General features: G+C 25.2%; 2 protein-coding genes across 2 annotated transcripts in view; one reads left to right on the top strand and one right to left on the bottom strand.

Moving 5' to 3' along the window:
* Window positions 1-14,789, top strand: part of LOC126900074 (uncharacterized) — a 28,172-nt gene extending 13,383 nt beyond the window's left edge. The window contains exons 2-3 of the mRNA XM_050675515.1: window positions 13,195-13,965; window positions 14,584-14,789. Coding sequence (XP_050531472.1) covers window positions 13,195-13,965; window positions 14,584-14,783 — 971 coding nt within the window. The 3' untranslated portion in view covers window positions 14,784-14,789. The remainder of the gene's footprint in view (window positions 1-13,194; window positions 13,966-14,583) is intronic.
* Window positions 3,224-15,322, bottom strand: part of LOC126900073 (anoctamin-7-like) — a 32,315-nt gene continuing 20,216 nt past the window's right edge. Inside the window, exons 11-13 of the mRNA XM_050675514.1 lie at window positions 6,046-6,154; window positions 5,808-5,971; window positions 3,224-3,876 (exon numbers count right to left, since the gene is read on the bottom strand). Coding sequence (XP_050531471.1) covers window positions 3,520-3,876; window positions 5,808-5,971; window positions 6,046-6,154 — 630 coding nt within the window. The 3' untranslated portion in view covers window positions 3,224-3,519. The remainder of the gene's footprint in view (window positions 3,877-5,807; window positions 5,972-6,045; window positions 6,155-15,322) is intronic.

Here is a 15,322-nt window from a genome sequence, read left to right as displayed (position 1 = left end):
GTATTTTGAAAAATTACTGAATGAGGAATTTCCAAAACACACCATTAGAAGATATCTCGTGGAATGGATTTCACAGTATAGTATTACTCTTGCTATAGTTAATACTTATTTTAAAATGATGTCGCTATCAAATATACCGAATTTTTATTGTAAATTTTTGAAACTTACTGTACACCCATTAAGTATATTTAGAGGAAGGGCGCTGCCCTCCACCAAAAAATATTTTAACTACTAATAGCTTATGATATATCACAATTTTAATTTCATAACTGAAATTATAATTAACTAACGACAGTCAGAATAATCGAACTTTCGTTTCTTTTTTAGCTTCGATACGAAGCTGAGAAGGTATTAATTTTACTATAATGTGTTTTATTTTTTTTTTTTGTGTGTCTGTTACCACTTTTTCTCAGCTCTCACCGAACCGATTTCTTTCAACGATACGTCAAAAGATCACAAATCGTATCTAATCGAAGACATTATCCTCAAAAATTGAAAAAATTTTCCTCGTTACTCGTAAATGGGGAAAATCTCCAAAAAAATTATAAATTTAAAAATCGGTAAATTTTGTCATTTTTTTCACTTTTTTTCTTAAAACTTCCATAACTTTTTCAAAAATCAACAAATCGACATAACTTTTTTTTAAACTAAGACCTTAAATATTTTCCTTTCATTTGATATAATTTTTTTGAAAATCTAACACTTACCCTGCTCACGGGGGGGATTGAAAATGGCAACTTTTTTACAAAAACTAACTTTTTCAACTTAATTTTTGAAAATGTTCCGGAAATACTGCGTCCTTTAAACATATATCAAATTAAAGCTTATTCTATGTACTATAAAATTTGTCCCGACATTTTATCTTCTGCATGCAAACGGCAGCCGTAGTTAAAAAAACGCTATTTTAGTGTTAAAATTTTCGATTTTTGATTTTAGATTTTCAACTTAAAAATGCTATAACTTTTCGAAAAATGTATTTATCAGCACAATTTTTTTTCCTAAATACATTATAAGTACATCTTTTATTTGACATACTTTTTATTAAAATTGGACAATATCCCCTTGTATAGGGGGCGTTTAAAACTTGAAACATTGTATAAAAAATAGAACTTTTTCAATTTAACTTTTGAAAATGTTCCAGAAATACTGCATCCTTTCAACATATATAAAATTAAAGCTTATGTCATGTACTATAAAATTAAAAAAAAAAAATTGTCCCGATGACCTATCTTCTATGCGCAAATGTTTACCGTATTCAAAAATATGCTATTTTTGTATTAAAATTCTGGGTTTTGTATTTTAATTTATTGTAAAATATCTCAAAGGGGGAATACATTGACTTTCATGAAAATTATATAATTTAATTGACATAGAATAAAGTTCATAAGACATAAGAAATTATACTTATTTAAATTTTTTTTGATTTTTTAAAATTGAAAAATTACGTTTTAAATAGCTAATTTTTTCATGCGACGAAAGCAACGAACAATTGCCGAGTCGGTAACATTTGTGTCACGCTTAGGGTACGAGGTTCAAATCCGCCTGTGGCTATTATTTTTTGAGTTTGAAAAAAATGTTCAAATCATTTAAATTTTATCTCATTTAGATTCAATAAATATAAAGGATCCTATCACTATAGTCTCCCCTCGTGAGAAGAAATTTCTTATTCAAGTTAATATTATTTTACTATATGGTTCTTTTTGTGGCTAAGATTTATTTTGCCAACCCTCACTAGACCTACTTTTTTCAACGATACGTTAAATGATTACACTTCGTATTTAGTTTAAGTTATTACTCTTAAAAATCGAAAAATATTCCTTATTCAAATAAAAAGTAGCTTAACCAGCTTTTTCCATACAAACAATTAAAATCATTAATTTCTAATATTCATAAAGTATTTATTGTCGAATTAGATTTGATATGATAAAAGTATTCAAATACAAAGGTAAATAATTTTAATTTGTAATTTAGTAATTTTTTAATTCTATTTGTGTGTGCTACTACCAGTCTATAATATTCCAAATTTTTTTGTAACATATTGCGATTATAGCTACATTTATATAGCAATGCTATATAAATCATAAATTAAAAAAAAAATGATTGTTAGTTTCACCTGAATTTAACGATAAATTTTTACAATCATAATCAAATTTTATAATACGCTCAATTGAGTAAATCTTTTTAACAACTTTTTTTTATTGGTTCTTTTAGTTAAAGTAAATCATTTAAATTAATTAAGTTCTGAACATTTCCATTGTAGAATATTTTTAAACACCAAAAATTAATTAGAAATGATTACTATGATTTTTATTTAAGTGATATAATACGATAATAATGTAAAAAAAAATCGAACTTTTCTAATAAAGTTACTGTAAATAGTAATTATAAAATTTGCTGACTGCTTATTAATCTTAACAATTTCATTTTTTTTGTATTTAATAATGTAAAGTTCAAACTTGCAAGTTGAGCTAAAAGTTATGGTAATAAATTCATTTTTTTTTGTTTTATTATAAACTTTCACATAAAGAACAAAATAAAGAAGGTTAAAAATTATTACTTTTAACATATTAAAAATCAAAATCAATAATACTTTTAAAACAATTCAATATAACTATTATATAATATAAAATTTTATATTATATTTTTGAATCTAAGAATTACTAATCTGGATATAATTTAGGAAATAGTTGATGTTGCTTTTGTAATTATCCACCAATTTCTTAGAATTAAATATTATCTACAGGTTTGCATCGAAGCGTTTTTTATGATAGTGATTTTAATCACTATCAGATATCATTACACTTGACCCAACTATACCACGTCCCAACTGTGCTGGGTTTGTTTTATTATACTTATAATAATTAGATGATCAATGAATCATAATACACATGACTATTAATAAATCACTGGAATTTTTTTTAATTACTTTTATAAACAACACTTTCAACAAAAAGTAATTTTTGTTTAATTATAATTATAATAGTTATAATCAATTAGTCAAAAAAAAAAAAATTATAATGATTAGTCTATGCTATTAAAATAAATTTTGTTAGATAATTTTTAATGTGTGCCCAAAATTTACTTTGTCTTCTCTAATCTATATACTTTGTATTCTTATTGTTTCATAGTGAAGCATTGGAGAATGAAAATGAGTTTTTATCTTTAATTTCAAATAAAGGTTGGTATTATAATAACCCTATTGATAAAAAAACAATCAAATGGATGTTTGCCAATTAAATTTAATCAATATACTATAATACTATGCTAATAATCCCTAAAAGACATTTGCCATTTAAGGATTTTAATAAATTGTGTACATTTCATCTTAATAAATAATAATTCAACATTTCGAATATTAATTAATTACTTATTAAAACCAATATTTTGTAAAACTGAAAACAACAATGGCTATTGTTCAACAATTATTCAAATCAAAATTTGAAAAATCATATACTTCAGTCTTATTGGTAGTTAATTTAAGAACTGGATCTTTGCCCATTATGAATTCGACAGCGAATATCATGGGTTTGCTTCACACTCAACTTGATCATCGTTCTCGATGTCAACCATTACAACAGAAGAACGTGAGCGTTTTGTTGATGTTTTAGAATAATCCAGTCTTTTTCGGGAAATATCAACCGGTAAACTCATGTTCTTTATCACTACCGAATCATCGTCATCGGAGTGACCATTATGTCCCTTGTCGTTTGTAATGTTAGTGGAACTAACAAGTGTAGTTGATTGTGATGACTTCACAACAAAATCATTATTGATGGGTGATAATTTTTCTGTTTCTTTTTCTGAACTTGTTTTATCTTTAAGAAAATATTTATGAACAATATATTTCAACGCAGCATTTATAATCAGGATGATGTGCTATTGAACAGAAATAAAACAAAAATAGAAAATGAATACTGACTTAATACTAGTTAAAAATTATAAACCATTGACTCCGTAAGAAATCACTGATAAAATAATGCATTTTTTTGATTTGTGTGTTTTTGTTCTAATTTTTAAGTATGTATAAAAACATTTTAAGCCAAGAAACAGTGGTGCCAAAGTCAAAAATAGTAGGTAGTGTCCACTGGTCAGGGGTAAGTCCTCGGGTCCAGACCCCTATGAACATAAATCCATAGTAGCGGGGATAGTGGAAGGATAAATCTTACAAAATATATAATATCTAAGCGCCTCATATAATTTTGTAATTACGCTATTTGGTAGGTGTAGCGACAAATTCTTTTTTGGAATTATTCGCTTAAAAAACTCAATTGGAACAATTCTTTGAAGAAACAGAACAACTGATAGAACCATCTAATTTCATAAAACAACTTCAACTACAAATTTCAAAAGTAGTCCCAATAGTATACCACCAAAAATCATCATCAAAACACATTACATACCAAAAGATCTAGAAACGTCTACTCACGTATACCTAAGAATCGACGCTTTGTAACCAAAACTAACTTATACATATGAAGGACAATTTAAAGTGTTAAAAAGAACACTCAAGACGTTCGACCTTCAAATCAACGGAACATCCAGAACAATATCAATTTATCGACTCAAACCCACTTACATAAAACAAAGCATCTGAATATAATACAGACACAAAAGTACAGCAGTTTTAGCACAACCCAGGCATACTCGATCAGAACGAAAATTACATTTCTCAAAATATCTGACTACAAATTATATCATATAAAACAATGTTATTAACTATATATTGTAAACACTCCGTGTACTGAGGTGGGAGTAATGTAGAAGAACGATCAAGAATCTACGCGACGGATAGCAACACAAAATGCATATACGCGTGAATGTTCTCGATTGCCCCATAAAAGAATATTCTAGAACACTACACACTATAAAACGGTGAGACATCAGTCAATCAACCAATCAGTCATAAGTTAGTTAGTTCGCCATAGAGATGGGAATTATGGTTCACCTAAGTGATCCGAATCATTCGAATCAGGTCAACTAGAAGATCCGGTTCAAAGACCAGTTCGCGATCTAAAAGATATTTTGAGTCAATTGAATCGAACATTTAGTATAGTTTTGGTTCTTTTACGGTTCTCAATTCGCGATTCGGATTAGGGATGTGTTGTATAAACAAATGACATATGAATATGTTATCATGTTATTATTGATATTTGGTAAGCAATCGAATTGGTTCAGTGTGATTAAAAACGGGAAAAAATTAGGTATTTGGGGAATCCGGATCACTACGGTTCGGCGATCTGAATCATTTCGTTCACTATTTTAACCCGTTCAATGCGATCCGTTCGTTCGCGAACGACTCATCTCTAGTTCGCCACAAGTAAACAGTTAGTACACGTAGTGCGTACATATATTGTAAATATTCTAAAATTGTATAAATAATAAACAGTCTATCATTTTTCTCTTTTTTACGTAAGTCGGTGTTTTTATTAATTGTTTAATCAATACGCGAAGCACCGAAGTAGGACAAACATTTTTTGAATTGACATTTTTTATTTTTTTGCCTTTCACTTCTAATAATTATCTTATAGTAATTGGAATGAATATATAGGAGCATAAACTACTTACAGAACTGGGTTATTTATTGTTGGCTAACTTTTTTTGATTATTTAAGAAAAAAATCTTCTAAGTATCCAAGCTATTTAGCCCCCTAAAAAATTATGCGTACAAAAATATGTGTATAGAGAAAAAAATTTCGGAAAATGTTTAACAGGTTACGACCATTCACGCCATTTAAGTCAGTCGATTATCGTTAACAAGAGAGGAACAACAAATAAAAATTTAATTAACTTGTTATAACAGTAGATTACCTCAAATAAAATTACAAAAATAAGTTGAGCAGCCAAAATATGCCAATAAATGTAAGAACTTGAACTTTGTGACGATTCAGTACGATGATATCCACGGTAGCGACACATATCTGGTCGATTATCGTAACTTTTACCATCATAATAATATTCAGTCATATTTCGCTCTGAAAATATTATTGTTCCAATAAAACTTACAACGTATTTTGGTTGCTAGTAAACAGTGAAGTTAATTACTTACCTTTTGATAGTGTCCAAGCTACATAACCCTCCAACGATGATTGTTCAGAGAAATTATTTGCATACACGGTCCTAGGTATAAGATCACTGGTAAAAGCTATCACGAATACCTGTACAATGCCAAATTAAAATTATAATAAGGCACAAATACGGATTTAAATTTAAGAGATAATTTTTTTTATTACCCAGATCATGTTATAACGACACACAGTCTCGATTTCAAGTAAGAATTATCTTTTTAACACAATATTTTTTGAATTTCTATCTTATTTTGACTTTGATGGTCGTAGCAGTTACGAATTAGCAAGGAAAGTAGTACAGGATAGGGGCATCTATGTATAAGCTAATAACTTTTTGGTCGCTTTTTTACTTATTAAAAAAAAAAATATTACTAACATCACGAGTGAAATAGAATAAAAAAAATCACAATGAAAAAAATATCAGAAAAAAATAGGATATATCACAAGTTAAGAAGTTATAGCATAGAAAATTTGTTTAGTTATTTTAAGTTATCGATTAGGTAGAAGCAGTTTTGTAAATTGTATGTTTAATTGTAACCATTAATGGTTCAAGTGGAATGTACAGCCAAAGAAAAAACTCGATCAATTTTGATAGAGAAATTTTATTAAGGGTTTATGATAATGTTTTATTAATACGAACAAAATAATTATTCATATAAATAATTATTGTACATGACAAGAAAAAAATATCAAATTGATAAATAATAATTAATCAAATATGGAGTCTTTGTCAATATAAAAATATGTTTTTATAAATATGATACAGGTTTAATTATTTTTGTGAAAAATATTTTATCAATGTAACAAAAAAATTGTAGATTTTTAGAATAAATCGTTATTTGAAAAATAAAATGGCTGATGTTATTTTTAAATGATTAAATGATAGTAATCGTACATTTTTTCTTAATGACACGATTTAAAAAAAGTTTAATATTTCGTAGTATACACAAACAATTTGGTAAGTTACATGTACCTATTTCTTTATTATGCACTTGAGATTTATTACAGTGTTTTAATACAATATATATATTTAAACTTTGTAAATTATTAAAATACGTAGTTTCAGTGAATAAATAAATAAATAATTTGATCAACCCCGAATAAAATGATAATACTATTTAAAAGACAGTAATATTATTTTCCTTAAACATTTCCTATAACATTTTGTTGTAATAGATCTGACACTCGAAAAGTGTATTGAATACATACGGTATATCTAGACTATGACACTAGTGCAGATTTGTACAACGCCTAACCGCGCTTTAAAACAATCACGGGTTTCAAGCAAAACTTTTCGCGCTTGTTTTTTTTTTTAAATAGACAAATGTTTTTTCTCCTGCACACATTTTCAAGGGATACACTCCGCGGACAAACATCGTCCATTTACATTTTTTTTAATGTCGGGTACACATCTTGTCTCACCGTGGAACTAGTAAGTAAGTACAACGCTTTTTTTAATAAAAATATAATTTTTATTGTAAAAAAGAATAAAAATATTTTAGCAGTTTAAAAAAAGGATAATTTAGCATTAAATTAATTATTCTCTTGGTCAGGTGGAAAAAAATACAGCATTATTTTATCTATTTAACTTGTTTTTCGTGCCAACGTCGCAAAAAGTGACGAGAGATGAAAATGGAAAAAAATATTATTAAATATTCTATAAAGAACTCTCAAAATTCATTCATTAGTTTCCCCGAGACAGTTGACCAAGCTGATGCTTACATCTCATTACTACAAAGTAGAAAACAACTAATACCAATATTCATTTTAATTATTGGCACGATTTTAAAACCACGTGATATATTATTATATTTTGATGCCAACAAGTACAGTATTTTTTCAATAATAAGAGCAGTGGATGTCTACTTTAAGATATTCCACGTTATTAATTTAGAATACCCACTTCAATCATGCGCTTTTTTTCCATATATTCAACAATAGAACCTTACAATAGAAAAATCATTTTATTTTTTCACTTTAAAATTGTTTTCTTTTTATTCTTATTAATTATTTGTAAATTATTAATTTTTATTTGATTATTTAAAATTAATTTTTCATCCAATGTATGAACAGATTGTAAGCTTTCTTAAAATTCATAAAAAATAAAAGGTGAGAAATACGCCGTTTCAGTTTATATTCTATAAGTCTATTTAAATACACACGTGTACAGGTTTTATTTATAATTTACCATTGAAAAAATAAAAGTTGTTCATTCAATTATTACACAATCTAATTTAATATCGTGTTTATTTAAGTAAATTATAACCATATTAAGATTAAATTTATAATTTAATATGGGATTTTATTTGTACACTAGTATGTTAATTTAATAAAAATTCATTATCATTTTGAAAAATTTACTTAATTCTTTAAAAATTATTTCATCACCATGAAAAATTATTCATCAAAGTGATATACATATAGATTAATAATTCGTCATTAGTGCGATGAATTTATCAATATGACAAAGTTATAATTATAGTATTGATAGAGTATTTTATAATTTTAATAATATCATCATTGTTATAATGATAAACAAACCACTAAAATTTTTCTCTATAGTATTGATAAATGTATCATAGGTTAAATAGTAATGATATATTTATCAAATTGAACGATACATTTATTATATAGATAGAGGTTTTTTCTCTGAGTGTAAAGGTCGCTGATCTAAGCTCCGCAGTTCAGAACTTGTAATGTTATTGAACATTCCACAATTTATTTATTGAATTTAAAGCACGTATTACAACGTTATAAGATTGTACACTTACAAAATTTTCAGAATTCAAAAGATTCAAAAAAACTATCAAGCAAACATTTCTATTTTGAATATTTCATGTAGGCAAGTAAAGAGTCAGATTTTCAAAATATTTATAAAAATGAAAGGGGAATATTTATGATATTCATAAAAATGATTTTTTCAAATTATAACAATTTTAAACAAAAAAAAAACCCAGCACAGTGGGGTCGCGGCATAGTGGAGATGTTGCATAGTTGGGTCCAGTATAGATTTAATCTGACAGTGATTAAAATCACTATCATAAGAAACGCTTCGATGCAAATCAGTAGATAGTGTTTAATTCTAAGAAATTGGTGGATAATTACAAAAGCTACATTATCTGCTAGTTTCTTATTAATACCCTGATTAAGATAAAGTATGTCAAATGAAAAAGGGATTATTAAAAAATATTATTTCTCATAAAAAAATTATGTTGATTCGTACACTTTTCAATGAATTATAGCATTATAAAGTTAAAAATGTAACCAACCCAACCGAACTTCAACTCCTATTTCCTTAATTATATCCAGATTAGTAATTAGTTTAATTATATATTATATAATTTTTATAATTAATTATTTTCAAATTATTATTGATTTTTAATATGTTAAAAGTAATCATTTTGAACCTACTTCTTTTTGTTCTTTAAAGTGAAAGTTTTAATAAAAAAAAAATGAATTTATTACCATAACTTTTAACTCAACTTGCAAGTTTGAAATAAATATTATTAAATAGAAAAAAATTAAATTGGTAGATTATTTCAAAAACAACAATAACACTTATTCCCTTAATTTTACCCCGATTTATAACTATAATATATGAATACATAATAATTACAGTAATTAAATTGAGTATGAAAGTGGTATTCAATAATATAATATTGTAATTTTTACGGAGATATTATAAAAATAAAAAGGAGTTGTATATTCATATACTTTTAATGCGTATACAAATTTAAAGGAATTTATGCAATACTTTTTAATAAAAAAATTTTGTTACTTATGAATAAATACACTAAACAAAAGGAACTTTCATCAGAAAAAAAATATACTTTTCTAAATAAACTTTTCGTGATGTTTTCAAATGTGCAATTAAACTTTTTCTATTACTTCTAAGTTTTAATATTATTACTTATTATTAAAAAATAAGTATTTACATATAAAAAAAAATAATTAAGAACAAAAAAAATTGTATTAAATTAATACTGATTTTGATTTTTTATATGTTAGAGGTAATCATTTTGAACCTATTTTTTATTGTCTTTTAAAGTGAAAGTTTTAATGAAAAATACCTTCTCAGCTTCGCATCGAAGCTAAAAGTTTTGAAAAATGTAGAAATTTACAAATTGCATATTTGTCGGCTGATTTCTCATAATAGAACAATCGTGGTTTTTTTTTAATATTGTAGTTAACTTCAAAAGTGTTAATTTGATATGGGTTAAAGTTCCAGAACATTATAAAAATTGAATTAAAATTTTTTTTACATGTACAAGTGGTCTCTTTCAAATTTTAATTTCTGTCAAAAGTAATGTATTGATACTGATGATCTTTACATATTAAGGTTTCTAAGTACAATATTCTACGCAAGATTTTTTCAAGAGTAGTGTCAACATATACGATTTATTCATCTTTTATTTGAACGTCATCTAATAAAATGCTATAAATTGTCCTATTTAATTCAATAATTCAATAATTGGTCTATTATTGAAATAGACTAAATTTTGAATATTTATTTAATTACAATAATAAGTATTTTTGAGAATATTGCGAAGAATACAATGCTTGTTGGATCAATCCTCATTGAGGGAAGGTAAAAATATTTTATTTTGCTTTTTTTTAATAATTATTTTTTATATGACTTTAACGATTAAATTTTGAAAGTAGAAGACGTGACACCCCAAACACTCCTTTTAAGGACAACCCTGTTTGCGCGACCAAAAAACAATTAATTTTCTTACTCAAATTTTCAGAAAATATTATACTAGTATTTATAAAAAAAATCTAGACAGGTCAATTATTACAAACAATGAGAACAATAAAAACCGTTTTCTTACTTACTGAACACTATATATGTAGTAATTAAAAAAAATAAATGAGTTGAATCTTAGAAGAAGAGGTTTATGAAGACCAAAAAAAAAAAACCCAGCACAGGGGGGTCGCAGCATAGTGGTGACGTGGCATAGTTAGATCAAGTATAATGATATCTGACAGTGATTAAAATCACTATAAAAAAAAAACGCTTCGATGCAAATCTTTAGATAGTGTTTAATTTTAAAAAATTGGTGGATTATTCCAAAAGCTTCATAAACTGCTAGTTCCTTATTAATATCCTGATTAAGATAAAGTATGTCGAATGAAAAAGGGATTATTAAAAAATAGTATTTCCCATAAAAAAATTTTGTTGATGAATACACTTTTCAATAAGTTATAGCATTATAAAGTTAAAAATGTAAAAATTAAAATTAAGAATTTTCACACAATATTAGCATTTGGTAGCCATTTTCACCGTGAAGATAAAATAAAGTCCAAAATTTTTTATTTACCATTATAAAGTATATTACATTAGCTTTAATTTAAGATATATATAAAAGTGTCAGGCCTTCCGGAACACTTTCAAAAGTTAAGTTGAAAAAGTTCTACTTTCTATATGAATTTTTATGTTTTGAATCCCTCCTGTATTAAGGGAAATGGTCCGATTTAAAAAAAAAGTATGTCGAATGAAAGATGTACCTAAATACTACTTCTCATGAAAAAATTGTGTTGATCCATACATTTTTCAAAAAGTTATAGCATAATAAAGTTAAAAATGTAAAATACAAAATCGAAAATTTTCACACAAAAATAGCATTTGGTAGCCATTTTCACCCTGAAGATAAAATAAAAACCAAAATTTTCTTTTTTTCATAATAAAGTATATTACATTAGCTTTAATTTAAGATATATATAAAAGTGTCAGACTTTCCGGAACACTTTCAAAAGTTAAGTTGAAAAAGTTGTGATTTTGAATACCCCTGTGGGATGGTAAAGGGTTAAATTTATAAAAGAAATATAACAAATGATAGGTAAACACATCAAGCATCTATAAAAATAATTATATTTATTTGTTCATTTTTGAAAAAGTTATGGCAGTTTTAAGTAAAAAAAATTTCGAAAACTAGCGATTTTTAAAGTTGTAATTTTTTTGGAGGTTTCCCCCATTTACGTAGAACGAGGGAAATTTTTTCAATTTTTGAGGGTAATGTCTTCGACTAGATACAATTTGTGATCTTTTGACGTATCATTGAAAGAAATCGGTTCGGTGAGAGCTGAGAAAAAGTGGTAACATACAAAAAAAAAAAAACACATCATAGTAAAATTAATACCTTCTCAGCTTCGCATCGAAGCTAAAAATTAAAATTATTAAGTGGCAATCAAATAAAATAATAAATGTAAAAGTGTATTAACTAAAACTAAACAAAAATCGAATAATATAGTTTTAAATATAGAGTAAATACAATTAAAGCAAATAGTAAATTATTTAATGGTACAAAAATATATTGTAAGCAAATAAATTACTAAAATTAATTTACTATTATTTTTAGCATAATATTAAAAAAATACAATAAAATTTGTCAGTAGTTTAGTATACATCAAAATGATCATATTAAGACTTTTTATATGTGTTACTGTTTACACAAAATCTTCAATTTCCTTAGACCCATTAGAGTTGCATTGCAATTTCTCTAGACATTTATTTAATTACTTCAAGTACTGTGAGCAATATTTATTTAACTTTGAAAATACAATCTCTGAACATGAGTTAAAAATGTATGGAAGAGCTGTAAAATCTCATGGCGAAATTGTAATGATCATGTTAGATTCAATACGAGATATGGACGAAGAATATATGGCGGCGGATATTATGACAGTAAATTTATACTTGAACAACGTTTCAGGATCTATAAATATGATTGGTAGAGACAAAAATGGCAAATTTAATAGATCTAAAAACTCACAAAATTTACTTAATGGTTTTAAAATTCTACATCGTTCAATTGTAGAAAGATTGGAATATTTTTTAAATGAAAAGTGTTTAAATGTATTAGTTACAAATAATTTCATATCACTCACTAATTTTAAAAAACCAATAAAATATAGCTCAGAAGTCTTGCTTAATGAACTCGAGAAATTCAATAGTAAAATTATTACAAGTCTGAATGGATATTTAACTATGAGAGACATGTTTGGCGGAAAAGATAATGAAATACTAAATAATTATTGTAATATATTAAAGCATTTAGCAAAAACTTTCGAAAAAAAATCATACTATATTTTTAATCCTAAAAATGTCATGTTTTATGATTTTATGGAAGGTCGTGCATGTTTTTCAGAGTTAGACTATATAAATGATTCCCAAGTAAAACAGTATACTATACATAATAGTAATGAACAGCTAAATGATGTTTTAGACATTGTTCGATATATTCCGTTGAAAATAAAGAGTACTAATAATTATCAAATAAATTTATCCGATGTGTTTAGTTATATCAAGTTTGATTTTGACATTAAAAATTTACAAATATTTAAAAAATTATTAAATACAGCAATTGTTTGTCCAATTTTAATGACTGTATTTTTTTACTTTTCATTGGTTAAAAAATTTGTTTTAATTCCTAATTTTCAAAATGAAAAATTAAAATACGTTTTGAAATATAAAATCATTGAAATGGGTCAACAAATTGTTGAAAATATGAAATCCTTTATGGATTTGAATTTATTTGGAGAAGGATATACAACTAGATTTAAGGATACGTTTAATAAAACGTATGAACTTATTTCATTCTACAAAGATCGTAACAATTTGTTTTTTAATAAAAAAGCGATTTTAATTTTAAAAATTTTCCATGAATACATAAAAAAAAGTGTAATTTTAAGTGATATTCAATTAGAGGAAAAAAAAGTCATAGAGGGCAATATTTATCAAATTTGTGATTTAGCTGTTAAAGAAGTAAATAAAATTGCATCATTTGTTTCAGCATTGAAAAGATATCAGTATTGTTTTGAAATTGCAAATAAATATTTTCATATAGAATATCTAGAAATGAGTTCATTTAAAATTACTTTCAAGCAAAATATTCCATTTGGTAAGTTTATAAATACATAACCGGTATTTTATTGCTTTATGTTAAAGAAAATAATGTAATGAATTTTGGCAATGTTTTAATATAATTATTACTGTTTTTATAAAAAAATTACTATAAAGAGAGTTATAATGTTTTTTTTTCGGTGAACCGTTAATATGTTACAGCATTTTAATATCTGAATGTATCTATGTATAGATTGTTCTTAAAATAATTTTTTTTGTTACAAAAATTCTCATTTTTAAGTTTAGGCGGGAAATGTCTAGTGATAAAAATAACAATACCAGTCCAATTAGTACATAAAAAAGTTGATAACCACTTAAATTCTGATGCAAAATATCTTATCGATCATTCCTTTTCTTAATTATATAATTGTAGATTATATAATTTCTTATTCAATAAGCTAGTTAAATATTTATATTGTCATTTAAAAGAATATAGTGGACACCCTTATAAGGTATAAGGGAAGCAACTGAAAATCATTTTATAACAGATAAATAAATATACATATGTAATTAACCAAAGAAATGTTTAATTAAAGAGATAATTTTGATTATTTATCATGTATAGTGAAAATATGTGTTTATATATAAATATTATAATTTGAAATATTATTTTTAGAACAATTAGGAAATCATAAAAACTTATGTAGATCAGTATATATTCCTGATGTTAATACAAGTGATGTAAACAAATATAGTAATCATAGCTCAAGTAATGAAAATGATGAGATGAATAATAATAAAAAAAAAAATTTGAATGTCGAAACTCACACAATTTACACTCCGAAATATCTAATTGATTATTTGCTTTATGAGTAATTTAATAATGAATTTACAAATTGTAATGTGAATAAATCATAATAATTAATAATAAAAAAAATTATATTATTATTTTTTACTCTCTTATAATAATTTTATAATATTATAAGGTTTGTATAAAATTTTAAATTGATCCGTCAAAGTTAATTATTTCTTAAACCTAAAATGTTCTGTTTTTTGAACTTTATAAAAATATTTATTTTGATTCAGCTAATCAATATAATGTTTTTGATATCAATTTAATATATTTAATTACAAAAATAATATCGATATTTTGTTTCATTTTCTTTATGCAAATTAAATTAATACTTTTACGCAATGCTTGCCATAAACGAGTTAATATATTAAAGTTGATGTTAAATTATTTAATTTAACGTATATTAATATTTTATATTAACCCTTAAACAGTCGCGTGGGGGTCTAGCATACCACCACATAAATAAAAACGGATGTATTATATTACATAAAAGGTGTACATAGATATAAATTTAGAAGATGGTTTTTATAGTAATATTGAATAGATTTTCATAAATAAATAC

The sequence above is a fragment of the Daktulosphaira vitifoliae genome, unplaced genomic scaffold (genome assembly GCF_025091365.1).
Source record: "Daktulosphaira vitifoliae isolate Bord-2020 unplaced genomic scaffold, ASM2509136v1 Scaffold_2, whole genome shotgun sequence".
Classification (NCBI taxonomy): Eukaryota; Metazoa; Arthropoda; class Insecta; order Hemiptera; family Phylloxeridae; genus Daktulosphaira; species Daktulosphaira vitifoliae.
The sequence above is the reverse complement of the archived record's forward strand: the minus strand, read 5'-3'. Positions and strand labels throughout refer to the sequence as shown.